The 16539-nt window shown below is 41.7% G+C and overlaps 1 protein-coding gene across 1 annotated transcript in view; it reads right to left on the bottom strand.

Annotated features, from left to right (window-relative positions):
• unc13c (unc-13 homolog C (C. elegans)) overlaps positions 1-15622 on the bottom strand; it is a 90645-nt gene extending 75023 nt beyond the window's left edge. Inside the window, exons 1-6 of the mRNA XM_076286624.1 lie at positions 13322-15622; positions 11974-13135; positions 10351-10373; positions 9904-9941; positions 8099-8177; positions 5391-5444 (exon numbers count right to left, since the gene is read on the bottom strand). Of these exons, the coding sequence (XP_076142739.1) occupies positions 5391-5444; positions 8099-8177; positions 9904-9941; positions 10351-10373; positions 11974-13135; positions 13322-15622 (3657 nt within the window). The remainder of the gene's footprint in view (positions 1-5390; positions 5445-8098; positions 8178-9903; positions 9942-10350; positions 10374-11973; positions 13136-13321) is intronic.
• Positions 15623-16539: the final 917 nt, after the last annotated feature.

Genomic DNA, 16539 nt, shown 5'->3' with positions numbered 1-16539 from the left:
TTCGTGACAGGGAGAAATCAATGTGTGCTATAACTTCTGCCTTTTTTACAGTGTGTGCTCAGCGGTCTGGGCGTGGAGTGGGTGGGTGGGAGTGAGACATGGGCAGCATGAGTTACAGCTGACAGAGATGTGGACAGTCTATTGAGTTCTCCAACTTCTCCAGCAATGCATTTCTGCAGAGAGTTTTATGGCCTCCAGATTCCTGTCTTACTCCCACACTGCCATTACATTAACAGCCAATAATGTTAACTTTGTGCAAGGATCCAGAAAAAAAGAAATAAGGTACAGTACAAGCACTTCCTGAAAGCACTTCATTAAAACTATTGGAATGAGCTTCATTAGGAAAGCTATTCCCATCTAGGACTAGGGACAGCATTTGTGTATAACTTAATATTTGCTTAATACCAATTGAGCTATTTCATCTCATCTCATTTGATCATGTTAGCATTACCAAAAGGTGTGTGCGAGGTACTCTGAGCGTATACTATTAAAATCATACACATATTGGTGCTGGACTGAGGCCATAAAACCCTTTGAAGGGACATAATATCCGCTGGAGGCTTAGTTGTATGTCTGTGGCATTACTGGTAAAAATGTCAATAAACCGTAGAGACATAACATTGCTTTAATTGGCAATCAAGATTACATGTGACCATGAGTTCAATTGGAAACGTCCTTTAGGGACTCATGATGAGTACGGAGGAGCTTGCAATAAGAGGAGAATTTGTTTAAGTGTGGTGGGTTGAACCCTACCACCCAAAATGTGACCAAAATGTCACCATTAAAAATACAGCCTGCGGTGATGGTGATGTGTCTGCCACATAATCACACAATCATTTTAAGCATCTTGTGAGCAATAACCAAACATGCTGCTTGACATTCACAGGGCACAGGCCTTATTGTAAGTCACACAGTGTGTAGTGACAGGAAACATTTAAAGCCACCAGGGGGGAAAAAGGCACACACATGGCTAACCACAGCAGTTGGAGAGACGAGTTCAGAGAGGAGTTCAGAGATGAGCTCAATCTCGCGTGCCTACAGTGCAAATGAGAGGCATCATTTAATGAAATGTTGAACGGTCAGGCGAAATCGAAAATTACTTCTTATTTAATCTGGCAAAGTTTCAACGAACCATATGTCAACGTGTTATCCACGGCTTGGCAAGGGGCCATAACAAGAAACACTCTCCATCAAATTTAAGGCAGCAGAGTCATCTAATGCCTTTGCTTCAAAGAGTGGGTGACCCCCCAACTCAGTCTACATCTAAGCTCACAGTCTCTCCCAGTGGCTCACACACAGATAAAGCATCTCTGTGTCAGGGTAAAGCTTTGGTGCACATTCTGTATTTTCAGCACTCAAAGCATCTAATTTTTCTGATGAAGTCTTTATTATGATTCCTAATTAGCAACTCCTAGCTCTTTGTGAGTTTTATTCCAGATAACATTGGCTCTCCAGAGTGAGGAGAATGGGGTTGCCAACAGGGTTCAGCTGCCCTGCTGAGAAAAGCGTGATGCCCCATTTGCTGATGCTGGTGGCAAGTTAGAAGTGGTTTTCATGAATTCTTTCTCTTGAACTCTTTCTTGGCGAATATCTCTTACAAATGACATGGATTTAGCCTCAGAGATCAAACTCAATTGAGACAGCGACAGTCCCTGATTCTCTTTCTACTGTTTGTCTGCCACTTCAGAGTAACTGCATGGTGCAGGACTAGTCACAATAATTGATGCCTGACACAAGCCTTTATCGATCAGAAGCTGCTTTCCTTGACTTAAAGGAGAATTCCGGTGTGATATTGACCTAAAGTGTGTTGAAACATGATACCAAGTGTGAACGTATGTCTCATAGCCCATCTCGGCTTGTCCCCTGCACTCCAAAATCTGGCGCTAGTTAGCCAGACAGTATCTTCACGGAGTTTAGCGTTTGCAGCCATCTTGAATTTAGTCACGATAAGTCGAGCGACGAGTAAGAATGAACAGGTATGATAAGGGATCAGATTCAAAAAAATAATTTAGTGGAAATGCATGGATTCCAGTTTCTTCCAGTAGCAGCAACTGGAATCCATGCATTTCCACAGAATTATTTTTGGAATCTGATCCCTTATCATACCTGTTCATTCTTACTCGTCGCTCGACTTATCGTGACTAAATTCAAGATGGCTGCAAACGCTAAACTTTGTGAAGATACTGTCTGTATAAATCGTCTTGTAAGTAAACTACCAGTGCTTTTTCAAAGTTCTCAATGTCTCGTTTTAAATATCAGGGCCTTCGGTAGTCTACCAATGAAGTGTGGAGATACATTGAGCCTCGTAAATGGTGTAAAACAGTGATTTATTTGCATGGCTAGCCCGATGCCGAAGCACCACCATTGAAAAAGCTGTTGGTAGCATCGGCTAACTAGCGCCAGATTTTGGAGTGCAGGGGACAAGCCGAGATGGGCTATGAGACATACGTTCACACTCGGTATCATGTTTCAACACACTTTAGGTCAATATCACACCGGAATTCTCCTTTAAAATATACAATCACTACCCCCTGCTACCATAGGCATAGTAACCTTGACAACCTGATAATGTTCAATAGCTCTCATTGTAGAGGTTCAGTTAGTATAGTGCACATTCTTTGCCCATTTAGTTGGTGTCAGAGAAGCTACAAGGCTATAGTGCATCAGGGGGCATTAGCCTTGAGCCTTCACCCATGGCAAACAATTGAGGGACTGGGCCATGATGATATATTCATCAAATATTTGGATGATATATTCATTGGGTTTTGAGAAAGATGTCCAGGAGTTACAATGAACATTCAAGGATGACATCGTGATGAAGGCGGCTTAAAACGTGTAAACTTAAAGGAATTATCCGGAGTAAAATGCACTTTAGATCGATTTACGGATGATTGGGGGTACATACGTTGAGTTGACATCAAAATCATGTCATTCGGATGTGTTTTGAGAAAGTTCGATTGTACCGTTTTCAGTCACACAACTCGTAGCCTGGAAGTGAGCAGGGCATTTCAATTTCGCCGCTACAAAACGCTATTTTTATACCTCTTCTACAGTTCCAAACAACATAACACTTACGTGGTAGTGAGTAGAGTGTCCCTAAAGCCAAACCGAAGTATCCCGAGGTCTTTATGTGGTCGAATAGAGAGTCCAGAATGAATTTCATCAAGCCAGTACCTTTTCGGAAATGTTGCCATCTTTGCTGTAGGAGTCTTATTGCTGAGTGTGTTGTAACACGCTCTGGAAATTCACAATTTCGTCGCCTTTTTAAAAAAAAAAAAACATAGTCCAGTCCATACAACTTCATTTCAATTTCGAAAGAAATACTGGATTATGTTTTTTTTTTTTTTAAACGGCGACGAAATTGTGAATTTCCAGAGCGTGTTACAACACACCCAGCAATAAGACTCCTACAGCAAAGATGGCAACATTTCCGGAAAGGTACTGGCTTGATGAAATTCATTCTGGACTCTCTATTCGACCACATAAAGACCTCGGGATACTTCGGTTTGGCTTTAGGGACCCTCTACTCACTACCACGTAAGTGTTATGTTGTTTGGAACTGTAGAAGAGGTATAAAAATAGCGTTTTGTAGAGGCGAAATTGAAATGCCCTGCTCACTTCCAGGCTACGAGTTGTGTGACTGAAAACGGTACAATCGAACTTTCTCAAAACACATCCGAATGACATGATTTTGATGTCAACTCAACGTATGTACCCCCAATCATCCGTAAATCGATCTAAAGTGCATTTTACTCCGGATAATTCCTTTAAAACAACATGCATGTGCCTTATACAATCACTAAAGGTAAAAACAAACCCATGCTATGTTGATATACATGGATATGTACATTTCATACATGTTAATTTTTGGGTCAAAATTAAGTAAAATTGGATTTCTACAATACACTGTGATTTTGCCATTATGCTGAGTACTGATGTAATTATAGAGCCAGAATACCTGGAAAACATTAACATTTCAGATGAAGTTGATTGCTTTCCTCACTCCAAATCAATAGATATTCTCCTGAAGTATTTTTGTATGACATATGGCTGTGTTTGTTAGAACATGTTGGACCGTGATTCCTCACAGGGATGCTCTCTCATGTACTTAATGCAGCGGATAACACACCAACATCTGGTCGGCCTACTTACAACTGCTGCTCCAAATATGCAGCATGCCCGTTCTCATCTAAACATCTGACAGAGAGGCATGTGCACCTCAAGCTCTTCATTACACATGACTCAGCTTGCTCCAAAGCCATTATATGTGGTCACCTTTCAAGAGCTCCCATCGGATGTTAGCAAGAAAAAAAATGACCCTACATTGGAGGATATCTCATTGGTCCAGCAGAAAAAGGATTGTGGTCACAATTGCTTTGTGACCACAATCAACCGAGATCTAGTCTAGACAGCACCAGGCTAGCAATTAACTGTTGTGCAGTAACATTCATTGTTCAATGTAGCAGTGACAAAAAAAGTGTTGGGATGGTTGCAGTAGTATACTTATAACCGAATAATTACACATTTATAAGCCTAAAAAAGCCTAACAATTCCAATTCAAACTTGGTTGTGCCTATTTACACTCTTAATGTACAGTAAAGCAGGCCTACAGACAGTACAAGGAAAGAACTCTGTGGATATTGTTAGCACACAATATACTGTATGCTTCACACAGATCAAGGCTGTGTCCATGGTGAGATTACTTAACCAGGTGAGCTACAGCACAGGCTTCAAATGCAACTCACACGCACTTTGCAGCCTTTCAAGAGAAGAGATGCATCACCAAAAAGCAGATGGTTATTGCGCATTACTCTCCACAATTGCATTAGAGCTCTCTTTTACTTATTTAGCGGATTGCAATCAATTGCATAGAGCTCTGGAGGTCAGCGGAAAATAGAAAAGACTGATTCTCTAGACATTGATTAAAGCTCTCATCCCTCTCCAACGCCTCGATTCCATTGCAGCTAACAAAAAGCAGGGACCATAATTAAAAAGGGATCGCTGGCTACATTAAGAAATTGGCTGATCCTTCAAACATGTCAAGGAAGTCCTTCTATCACACTCTGATTCATCGTCTAGAATACTGGGAACAAAAGTGTTCACAACAAAGTACACTATGAGCTGTAGCATCACAGTTCAGTCTCTGCACTTATTCTGTTCATACTCTTCAGCCAGATGTTGTGCAGTGTTTAACTGCAAGAGGCTGCTAAAAGTTTTGAATGTAACTCTGTTTGTTCCATCCCCATCCCACACCTCAACCATCTCAGCTGGCTGACTGCAAGCCTGGCACTTTATATTAGCCATGCCTGGTTGGCTCCTATTAGCGAGTGACTGGCTGATCTGAGTGAGATTTATATGTGTGCGCCACTGTCTGTGGAGGAAACACTCACCAGATCCTCGTTGTTCAAGGTAGATCTGTTCACCAGGGCGAACGAAATGCCTGCCTTTCGAGCAGCCAAAGTCTAGGGGAAGAGAGAGTTGGAACAAAAAGTAATTGAATCAAAGTTGTCATGTGAAAATAGCATGAGTGAGCGAGAGCACTGTCATGGGAACACAGCAAAAGTTGATTTGCACTTGCTATTATATGTGTTTAAACGCTGTTCACAAGGTGTGGAGGTGGAAGGGAAAAGACGGCAGGTACACTGCTATTTAGAAACCAAAGAAGCTCCAAAGTGCCTAATTCACCCCCACTCTCTGCCTGCCTACATGTATCTAGGTTTGAACAGTAGGTGTTGTAAAAATGTGTCTAGTCCTATAAAAATGGTATATGCAATGGAGGTTCTAGCAATAAAAGCAAAACATTTAACTTTAGTTTTATTATAAACTGCCAGGCTCATCCTTTGTTCAGCTTATACAGTATTTACAATTATGAATGGCTGAAAAGCTGCAGGCCCTTGGTCTTACATATACAAAGCAATGGCAGGATAAAGCTGAAATTTTAGACACATTCTGTTTACTAAGAATACATGACTGTTATTGTACCCCACAGGGCAGGTAAACTGAAAAGATAAACATTCAAAGACACACAAGAGTACCCACAGGAATTCAGCAAGCATGAGGTAGATCACTAGATCAGTGTACACCACTGCATAAATAGCAGTAATGCAAAATGGCATTAGTAGGCCTACTAAAATAACAATTGCAAAGGAACTTACCAAAGCCTGGTATATCCAGTGGCATAAGAAGAGAGAGCAAAATAAAGAGAATTACAAGATGTCTACAGAAAAAATTTAAATAACATCTCACATACAGCATTTTGGCATGGGCATTTCTGCGGCCATGCAGAATACATTGTGATTCTCTCACCAGTAAGCAGAGTGAAACTATGCAGCTGTGCTCATCATTACTTTGGTATCCTTACATACCATAATTACTGATTCATGCATTAACATCTAACAGTTCACTCATGCTTCTGTATGCATGTATGTGTGTTTCTTTTTTTTTTTTTAATATTGGTCATGAAGCTTTTCAAAATAATATTTCTGCTGTCTACACTGCACATTAGACTCACAAATAGACAAACACATGACGCACACATTTCTTTTGTGTAGAGCCAGTGGCACACCACTGACTCACGTTAATAATAGGAGGTCAATTTTGATCAAGAATCTCCAGGTAATATTGATAGAGAAAGGGTTTTAAAACACTCAGCTGGAGCCAAAGGAGGTAATGCAACAAAGAGGAATGCAGACATTGACAGCTGACAATATTGAGCTTGTCTTTACCATCTACCAAAGCACCAAATTACTGTAGCACCAAACTCATGGTAAAGACCCATGGGAAGCCATTTACACCTTAAGCAAAGGAATGTAGGAGAGGATAGGTGACCTCTACATGAACTCAAAGTGTTGATGTAAGTTTACTGAACATGCACTATCACTGCTGAGGTTGCTGCAGGCAATACCATCATTGTCACAACCATAGAGAAAACATAGATCACTGTGTCCGGGTGTGAATTGTGAACTTTAATCAAGGACTTCAAAATGCATTGGTATGTGTTTTGCACCCCAATGTCAATTGCAGGCGCCCCTCCTGTCCCGAAGAAACATAAGACTGCTGTTGCCCTGAAGCAATCACACAGCCGGTCGGGGACAGGGACAGAGGAGAGGAAGCATGAGAGGACCAGACCAAATTTAACCTGTGAGCACTGACTTCATCCGAGTGTAAAAGACTTTGTGGTGCACTGCTTTTACATGATTTAAAAGCCTTGGCACAGTTAAATCAGAAGTCAATGAAGTCCTCAGATATATTTTTGGGTCGAGTTGTCAACATTTCGTGTTAAAAATTTGCCTCTGATTCTCGCCGGGGACTGAAATGTCCAGGCACCGGCCTAGCAGAAATCTGACAACCCACTGAAAAATATCACCCATAGTAATTATGGGATCATGTGGGAATGGTAAATATACACGCAAAACCCAAAAACAAAAATGACACCCATACTTACCAAGACATTGTTGGTTTTTAATTTCATGCGAGATATGGACAAATACAGCATCATTTTTTGTCCTTCAATGCTTTATGAACATTTGCAAGTAATTACGTGTGAAACATCAAGCCATGTTATGCTATGATAAAATAATATGTAATATTTAACTTAAACTGAAAAGAGACAGACACATTTTCAAACTTACACAATTACATGCTAATTCTTCTACTGGTGTTTCGGACACCAACAAATATGAATAATGCTTTTCCATACATATTGTAATAAGACAAATATAGACACACAAATGTATATACAGAAACATGTTTAAGACAGAAATTAGTCATTCAAACAGCAGTCATTCAAAAAATATTTTTGGATAAAATAAAGACTTAACATGAAATATGAACTCACAAGACAGACAAGACACTGTGTGTCTATTATCCTAATAGCAGAGCAAGCACTGAAGAACCATCAGGATCAAACACCTTTCTTTTGCCTTTCACTTGCCAAATTAAAGTGACTTACGACATAGTAGGGGTGTATTTACATATTAATATGGAGCACTGTAGCAGACAAGGATGTCACCACACTCATCCTACTGAAGATAACATGGAGGAAATTGGATAAACTCAGTATAAATCAAAGATAACCTTGTTGAGGCAGATAACTCACCAGGTCTCGGACAATAGGCATGGTCCTCTTGCGACGTAAATCTGGCATACTGTCAATACCATAAAGTATGCTGCCAGCCCTGCAGAGGCAGACAGATTTAGTGTCTATTAATATCATAATAATGCTGTGCAGTGTAAGACATTACTGGGCTAAAAAGGGTGATTTGATTTAAGACTCTGGCAAACAACACAGGCCATACGTCACTCGCCACACTTTTCCCACGCTTGGCTCTGCAGTGCGTGCAACCAACCCACCCCCCATGCCAAATACTTGCAGACACTTGCACAGCAGGGCAGGTGAGAAACCTGTCACTGACCCAAACAGCACCCTGGAAGGACCTCTGTGCTGTGAGATGACGGGACAACACCAAAATAGAACAGGCCAGGTGTGGCTGTCTGAAGCCAGCTCTTGCTCTAGCCACTATGCGTGACATGGAATAAAGTGTCATGGTCAAAGCCAGACTTGCCTGGCTGCCCTGACCACTCATTCACTCCCACACACACACACACACACACACACACACACACACACACACAGACAGACAGACACACACATACACACACACACACACACAGCATCTGAGTCCAGCCACCTGTGTAGCGCAGTAGACAGAGACACATGGAGATCTGGGTAACTGACTATGTGTAGAGATAGAAAATTAAAGGATTGCACTTATGCTGACATCAGGGAGAATAGTACAAGAGGAATACAAAGACATGTAAACCAGTGCTGTCCGTTTACACTCTCTGCAACTTGAGGCATATGAATGCATAAACAGACTGAATAAAATAACCAGAAGTTGAAGCAGGTTTCTACCTGCTGCATTTGGAATGAAAGGGTCTGGACAACCTCTGCTCTTACGGCTAGATTCGGAACGGATACTTCAGTGCAAAATTACTAGTTTCCCCTCTGCTAAGAGCCCCTTAATCAGCCTCTCACAGATGGGGTATTGGTTTAGGGCACGGAGCAGAAACTGCAGATTTTAGCATGTCTGGGAGTAGCCTCTTATCTCCCCAGCTTTATGTAAGCCCACTTCATGAATGTGATATGCATATCAGACCAATACAGTAGCAGAACAGCCCTCAGCTCAAGAACACCTCACTGATATGGGCCCCTTAAAATGGACTTCATGATATTTAAATGTTTATGTCTTCTACACTGTGCAAGCACATGTCCTCTAGCTATATACAGAGGAGCGACCACTTTGATCATTTAAAGTGTACGAAGAAGATCCATAAAGTAACATTAATGCTACAAATGATAGCTATTCAAAAGGTTCTCTACGTGGGCAAATGTACTGCCAGGAAGCTGCTGTTTGCCTGTCTATCTCATTACTACACTAGCCCAGTTTCTCCGTCTCTGGAGAAACAGACTGTAGGAAGGTATGAAATGAAAGTTTCACTTCTCCCTTGACCCGTGATTCTCAGGGATATCACTTTTGGAGGGGCTGTGTGGGCTTTGCAGATCACCTCATGTGCACCCTACCGTGACAGTGACAGCTCCCATTCCTATGATACTCACTGGGTGACATCACTGCACTGGGCCCTTGGCCTCTATTTATCACTGCCATTCTTCCTGCACAGCTCACAGGGAACTCTTGCAATGTTATAAACTGAATTTTCTCAGTGGACAGTCAGAGGAGCAATTATTGCAACAAACGCACACAATCCATTCACCATACAGCTACCATACATCATACCACATCAATCACAGAGTCCCGTAGGAGTTCAGATCATTAACAAGTCATATGTGCAGGGAAATCATTTTTATGAGGCATGAAGTGATCTCAGGTGTGTTTGACTTACCCTCCTGAACCCAAAGCATCCAGAGCATTTCCATGACCCTTTGGAATACACACAAACACTCTTGTTACCATGTGTTCATTGAAAATATAGACATTCTACATAATTTTTGCAAAACATGCACAAATCAAACGTAACACTGGTTGGTCAAATAAATTAAACAACAAATTAAAATGCAATATGATGGAGAAAATGGGGACGGATGTAACAAACCAATTAGAGGTTGTGTACATCTCACATTTACATCTCAATGCATGCACAACAACAATACAAATCACATAAACAAGGGAAGGTACAGAAAGGTTTATTCCACAATCACTCATGTAAAAGGATGGGGGTGTGGCCTTCTAATCACTTGTAATCAATGTGGGGAGTCCCCACACAGTTCTAAGCAATGGTACAAAGGATAAGGCAGGGACATGAATGGGAAGCTATAGCATAGACTTAAACCTGTGAGTCCAAAGCACTGCTATCTGAAAAGAGAAAGAGGAAGAGTAAGACACACAATAGGGCCAACAGACTTGATGGAAGGATGAGTGGTCATAGGCATAGCATCTCTTTGGCATGATGAGGTGAGGTGATGTGAGCACTAGACGTTTTAATGAGCATTATCCCCCAGAGGCAAGAAAAACTATTTTCTGATTTCAGTAGCTTAGCAATAACAGAGGTAGCCCTTCATGACACTTCTGAAGGGCCAGGCGTCTCTAACATGCCCAACAATGATGAAACAATACTCACAAATGGTGGCGCAACCAAACAAATGTTGGTCCAGACAGTGTGGAAGTGAATATGAGTCAGTGGCACGACACATTGAATGGCAAGATCCCTCCTGCTGCTGATTTGTGATACTGCTACTGCTGCTGCTGCTGCATTGTGGCTCTGATCAGATCTTTGCTAATGTTGAGCTGCTTAATAAAAATCTAAAAATACAACAATTGGTTTCTATGGAACTATTTATTTGTTTCTGATTGGCCGAGAGACGTTCCATGAGTTGGAATATCCCTGGACATTTCAACTCAGACTTTGCACAGCTAATAATAAATCCTTCCGCTATACAATGCGAAGATTTGACACAGTTCTCATCCCAGCTCTCCACTGGGTTACTCCTTAGCAAACCATAACGAAACAGTGCTTCACCACATCTGTGGATTAAGCCACACAGTCAATTTAATGTAAGTAAGATAAACGAGGATGCTAATTGTTCTCAGCATTGCCAACATTGTGTATAATATGATTGTCACTTGGAGGAGACGTAGATAACTAACGTTAGCATAGTTAGCTAACCGCTGCTAACGTGCCAGCATCGTCACGTCAGGCTGTGCACAGTAGTGTAACATTTATTCACCATAAATTCATAAAGTTGAGTGGTTCTGCAATGTAGGCTATGTTTCCGTTTTTTTTGCAGTATCATGTCCCTTACATGACATGGCCCAGTGTCCTTGTAACATGCATGGAGCAAACCTAGATATGAATGTGATTTCAGCCCGACTTTCAAATTTTCTTTCAAGAAGACACGTAGCTAAACCACAAAGACCCGTAACGAGGGATCTGGAAAGTTGGTTACCTAGCAACCAAGACGCTGTCTATTGAAAAGGGAACTATTTTTGATGCGTAAGAACGATGTCGAAATTAACATTTTTAAACAATATTGGGGTGTTTTCAGATTATTTAGTTTGTGGTAGAATTGCTGTATAAAAGCAATATAGCACTCGTGATCGTGGTGTTGGTCATGGATATTCCCACGGCTGTTGTTTTCCATACATATTGTAATAAGACTCACTGATGTCAGATTTGAACTCAGCCTACACAATAAAATGTGGAAAAATAGAATAACAACTAATGCATTAAATGTGTCTTCATCACTGAGATCAATAATCAAGTTCACACAGCCCAGGGTCTATTTGATAGAGTCTGCTAGTAGACCGCTTTGTCATACAACTATCTTTGTTACCTTGGATAAGTTGAAGTAATATATTATTTATTTTATAACTGAAGAACATATCTTTGGTGGAACTGTAAAGTGTTTCACAAATACCGAGCTTATAAAAAAGAATGTAATTTAAAACACAATACCTCCTGCAAGAATCTGTTGCTCCAGCTCTGCCATTTGTTTCCTGTATGCTCTCAGCGCAGCCTCTTTGAAGGTTGGACGAATTCGCTTCTTCGGTGGCGCTTCAGCTGGAGGTGGAACAGGTGTAGTTTCAGGTATGTTTTTGTTTTCATCCTCTTGCTCCACACCTTCTTTGACCACTTCTTCCTTGGTAATCTGTATGGTTTCCTCTATAACCTCAATATCCTCGATTTCCTCAACTTCTTCAATTTCATCAATGTCTTCAGTCTCCTCGTTGTCATCTGCGTCCTCAGTCACATCAATATAATCAACCATGGCCTCATATTCTTGTGTGTCCTCTGTCATTGGGTTGTCATCATAGTCCTCAACATATTCCTCATCGTACTGGTCATCAAGGCTACAGTCATACTCCAGAACAATATTTCCACCCTCTTGGTCCGCCTCGTAGTCCTGAGAGGCCTCTGGCTCTTGGTATTCCTCTTGGTACTCAGGTTCCTCCTCAGGTTCACTGGCATTGGTTCTGTTCTCTAGGTTGGCAAGCACCTGCTCCATCACTTCAACATAATGTGTTTCATTGTCAACGGGTTGCTCAGTCGCCTGCTCCTCATCCTCTGCCTTGTAATAAAATGAATCGGCGTACACATCAGAGTCAATGGTGGTGCTTGAGTCATTGGGTGTGGATTGGGACTGGGTCCTGAATCGGCCCATAAATGAGGAGCTAGCTGGTTCCTCTGTGGGGGCACTGGTGCTCTGAGAGCCTTTATTCCAAACAACTTCTAATGCCGATTTGGCTCGTTGTAGGGTGTTGCCAAATCCAAAGCTGAAGCTTTTGTCGGTGAGATCTATGCTGAGCCTACTGCTCCAGGATTTAGGCACCTCTTCTATTTGTTCTGTCCTGATTTCACTTTGACTGCGGTACATTGTAGCTGTTTTGTTCTGACTTTGTGGAAAGTGATTGACATTAACTTCTTTAAAGTGTTGGCTTGGGGGAGGTTGTGGTTGAGTGACTTGTTTACTTTCTACCACAGGTTTGCTTTCTACCATGGGTTTGCTTTCCACAACTGGTTCATTTTCTACAACAGGCTTGGTTTCAACAACTGGTTTGCTCTCTGTAACAGGTTTGATTTCTTTGACTGGTTTGCTCTCTGTAACAGGTTTGACTTCCTTGACTGACTTGCTCTCTGTAACAGGTTTGATTTCCTTGACTGACTTGCTCTCTGTAACAGGTTTGATTTCCTTGACTGACTTGGTCTCTGTTACAGGTTTGATTTCCTTGACTGACTTGCTCTCTGTTACAGGTTTGATTTCCTTGACTGGCTTGCTCTCTTTTGTTGCCTTGCTTTCTTTCACTGGCTTAATCTCTCTAACAGGCTTGCTTTCCTTCACTGGTTTGATCTCTCTAACAACCTTGCTTTCCTTCACTGGTTTGTGTTCTATCACTGGCATGCTCTGCATCATAGGCTCACTTTCAGTCATGAGTTCACTTTCAATTGCAATTTCACTATCTAACATAGGTTCAGTGGATGGGGTGCTATCCAGTGTCAGGTAATTTTCACCCTCAAACTGCAAATCCACCTCCAGACATTTAGTGATATTCTCTGGGAAGCCAGGATTGGCTGATGGGTCAAAGGGGCTACTGACCTCAGAAATTATGTTTTGCTCAGTGGAAGCATCAAGGCCAGAGTCAGCACCTTGTTCTAAGTGATGCCAGTCCTTCCATGGAGAGAGATCACCTTGCAGGGAAAGCTGTGAGCCACTATAGTGACTGCGGTCTCCTGATATGCAGACCAGTCCATTGCTTACACCACTGTCAATGGTCTCAGTTGTCTCCACTTCATTCGGCTCCACATAGGGTGGGTTTTCCTGACTCAAGGTCTGACTAGGAGGACTTGCATACCAAGCTGAGGCCATGTCCTCCTGTTTCCGTTGCCATAGCTCCTGATCTGAAGAAGAGAGAAGAGAACATCCATTGGTTCTGCTGAGGTACTGGCTCTCAGAGAAGTCCTCTGAGTAAGACTGGCATAGTTTGGAGCAGTCAGACTCAGAGCGGCTGAGTTTAGGTGTTGAGTAGTCACTTTGAGAGAGCCATCCAGGGGTTATGTCCGTATAATAAGGCTTGCTCTGTTTATCAGGATCATCATAGCTATCATCGGCATAATGTACTGAGCTGACATATGCTCCGTCATCAGAGCGGTCATGAGACTTTTTTTTGTCTGACTTACTTTTATGGACTGGCTTGGTGACCATTGCATATTTATTTTTGCTAAGTTCATCTAGCTCCTTATCACTTTCCATTGAGTCCCAGTCATCACTTTCAGTCGTCATTGCTTTCTCCTTGGCAGCAATTTTCATATCCATACTCTCATATGTTTGGGAGGAGCTAATCCCTTTCTCTTTCTTCTCTTTTACTTCCTGACCAAAGCCATCAGTGGAGATTGATATACCTGTTCCTTTAAGTTTATAGCTCTTTTTTAAAACTAGATCCCTGTCTTGTGGGGATGAAAAAATAACTATAATGGGACGCGGTTTCGCATTCGAGCATTCTCTTTGTTGCCCTAATCGATGGGCCAATTCAATTTTTAGTGTCTTGTGTGCTTCAGCAAAACCCATTTTCTCCCTCAGAATTTGATAAATGAGATCCTCTGTTTTCTCAAACTTGTCCTCAGGCACATTTAGAAATCTCAGTGTAGATTTGTTGGTCTGATGGCTAATCTGCTTGATGTAATCATGTATGTCGCGTGTCTCTCGCCTCGACTGCACAAAGCCTGAGCGGAGCTGCTCGATTTCACTCTGCACCACCTCCACACTACTAGAGATCTCATCAATGGAGTTCTTGAGCGCATTGACGTGGCCACGTAGCTCAGAGAGTTCTGTCTCGATTTGGCTGATCCCCTGGAGCTCCTTAAAGATCATCTCCATCACATCCTGGGTTTGACTAATGCAGCCGGTGGAGCTGGACCCGGGCTCCAAAGTTGGGGTCTTGTGCTGACGGCCAGCGCGGTCCAATGACTTGCTCCTAATGCCCAGGGTCTTCCTCCAGTTGCTCACCTCGGAGTCGGAAGAAACACACTCCTGACTCTTCTTCCATTTTCTTAGCTTCCGCAGTGCACCTAACCGAAGTGTATGCAAACTGGTGCGTTCAACCCTCTCACCCTCTGAACTCCCGTCCGAAGGAGCCAGACTGATTAAACTCTTCCTATTCCTTCTCACAGGCATGGTATAAGCTTTTTGTTCATCGAATCTATGGACAAGTTTGGCTTCACTCAGAGAGTCAGAGTAACTACTATCAATGGACAAGACTTCATGAAAGACACTTTCATTATTGTTCAAGAGAGCGTTTTTTTGTAGGCCGTTAGCGATGGCTACACGGTAACTAAAGGTTGGCGAAAGAGAAGAGCAGTCGTTTTGTCCGTCGTCGTCTTCAAGAGAAATGTTGCGTGCAGATGAGCATTTAGAAATTTTTTTCACTGTGGTTTTTAAAGCTGTGGACAATGTTGGATTCCGAGCATGCAAATCAGGGGTCAATTTGGGTTCTTTTTTAGTTTCACTGCTCTCTTTCTTCTTTGTGGTATTCGCCAATTTCTTTGTAAACATTCCTTTATAAATCTTTATAATGTAAGATGATAGCTTTTTGAGATGGGCAGAAACCATGGAGGGCAATGTTTTAGCTTTTTTCCTCCAGATGCAGCGAAGCACAACAGTTTTAAAATCCAATTGTGGCCAACAACTAGCACATAAAACACTTATGAGTTCTGAAAGCCAGCCCTGAGGGACGAAGAGGGTTCTTGATAAGAGTTGTCCTTAGATGCAGTCATGCCAAGCTAAAATATTGTGTATCCTTGTGGCGTGCAGATATCTTGTAAATCCAACTGCGTTCTCTTGCCCATCCAAAATGATCTACAAAGTGAAAGCAATTAAAATATTTTAGTATGCACGGAATATTAATGTTTTAGTGTGCACAATGTCATAAACCTTTAAATTACATTTCATATTTGACATTCAGTGTTAATATAAGACAGCTAATGTATTCAAGTCATGGCCTAATCAGCACATGTTGATTAGTGTGAAAACAAAATGGTGGTCCTAGGTTCCCTGAATTTATTTGATGAGTTATGTGGTGAGTGAGACCAAGGCTAATTTCATGTCTCATATAAAAACACGAGGTGGACTCCCCTATGCGCTCTTATTGGCTATAGATTTCTGAAGTCCATAACAACAAGGCAATTACTTTAATTGCATCGATGCTCATGATGCTGTGTTAGCATGTGTTTTTGCAGGCCACTATAAGGCAGATTCACAACAGACACTCTAAGGCTCAGTGGTTAACCATGAGTTTATCTGTGTATCACAACAACCACAGATTATTTCCAGTATGGAACAAGAGAGCCAACTAATGTGCTGCATTTTGAAAGACCATGTGACAATACCAGTTTTTCCTGTCTAGATCATCAATGTAAGCACAAAGCATACTGATTGAATTTAATGTAATAATATCCACACAGACATGTAGCTATATTTGAGCACAAGAACAATGGAGCTATATTTAATCTTTCCACAGAAAACTTTAC

Source organism: Alosa pseudoharengus, unplaced genomic scaffold, assembly GCF_046254945.1.
Source record: "Alosa pseudoharengus isolate Yale_2024_CS ecotype anadromous, Long Island Sound unplaced genomic scaffold, YU_APseudo_1.1 YU_APseudo_1.1_scf_16, whole genome shotgun sequence".
Taxonomy (NCBI): domain Eukaryota; kingdom Metazoa; phylum Chordata; class Actinopteri; order Clupeiformes; family Clupeidae; genus Alosa; species Alosa pseudoharengus.
Note: the sequence above shows the minus strand (reverse complement) of the source record. Positions and strands in the feature narration are given on the sequence as shown.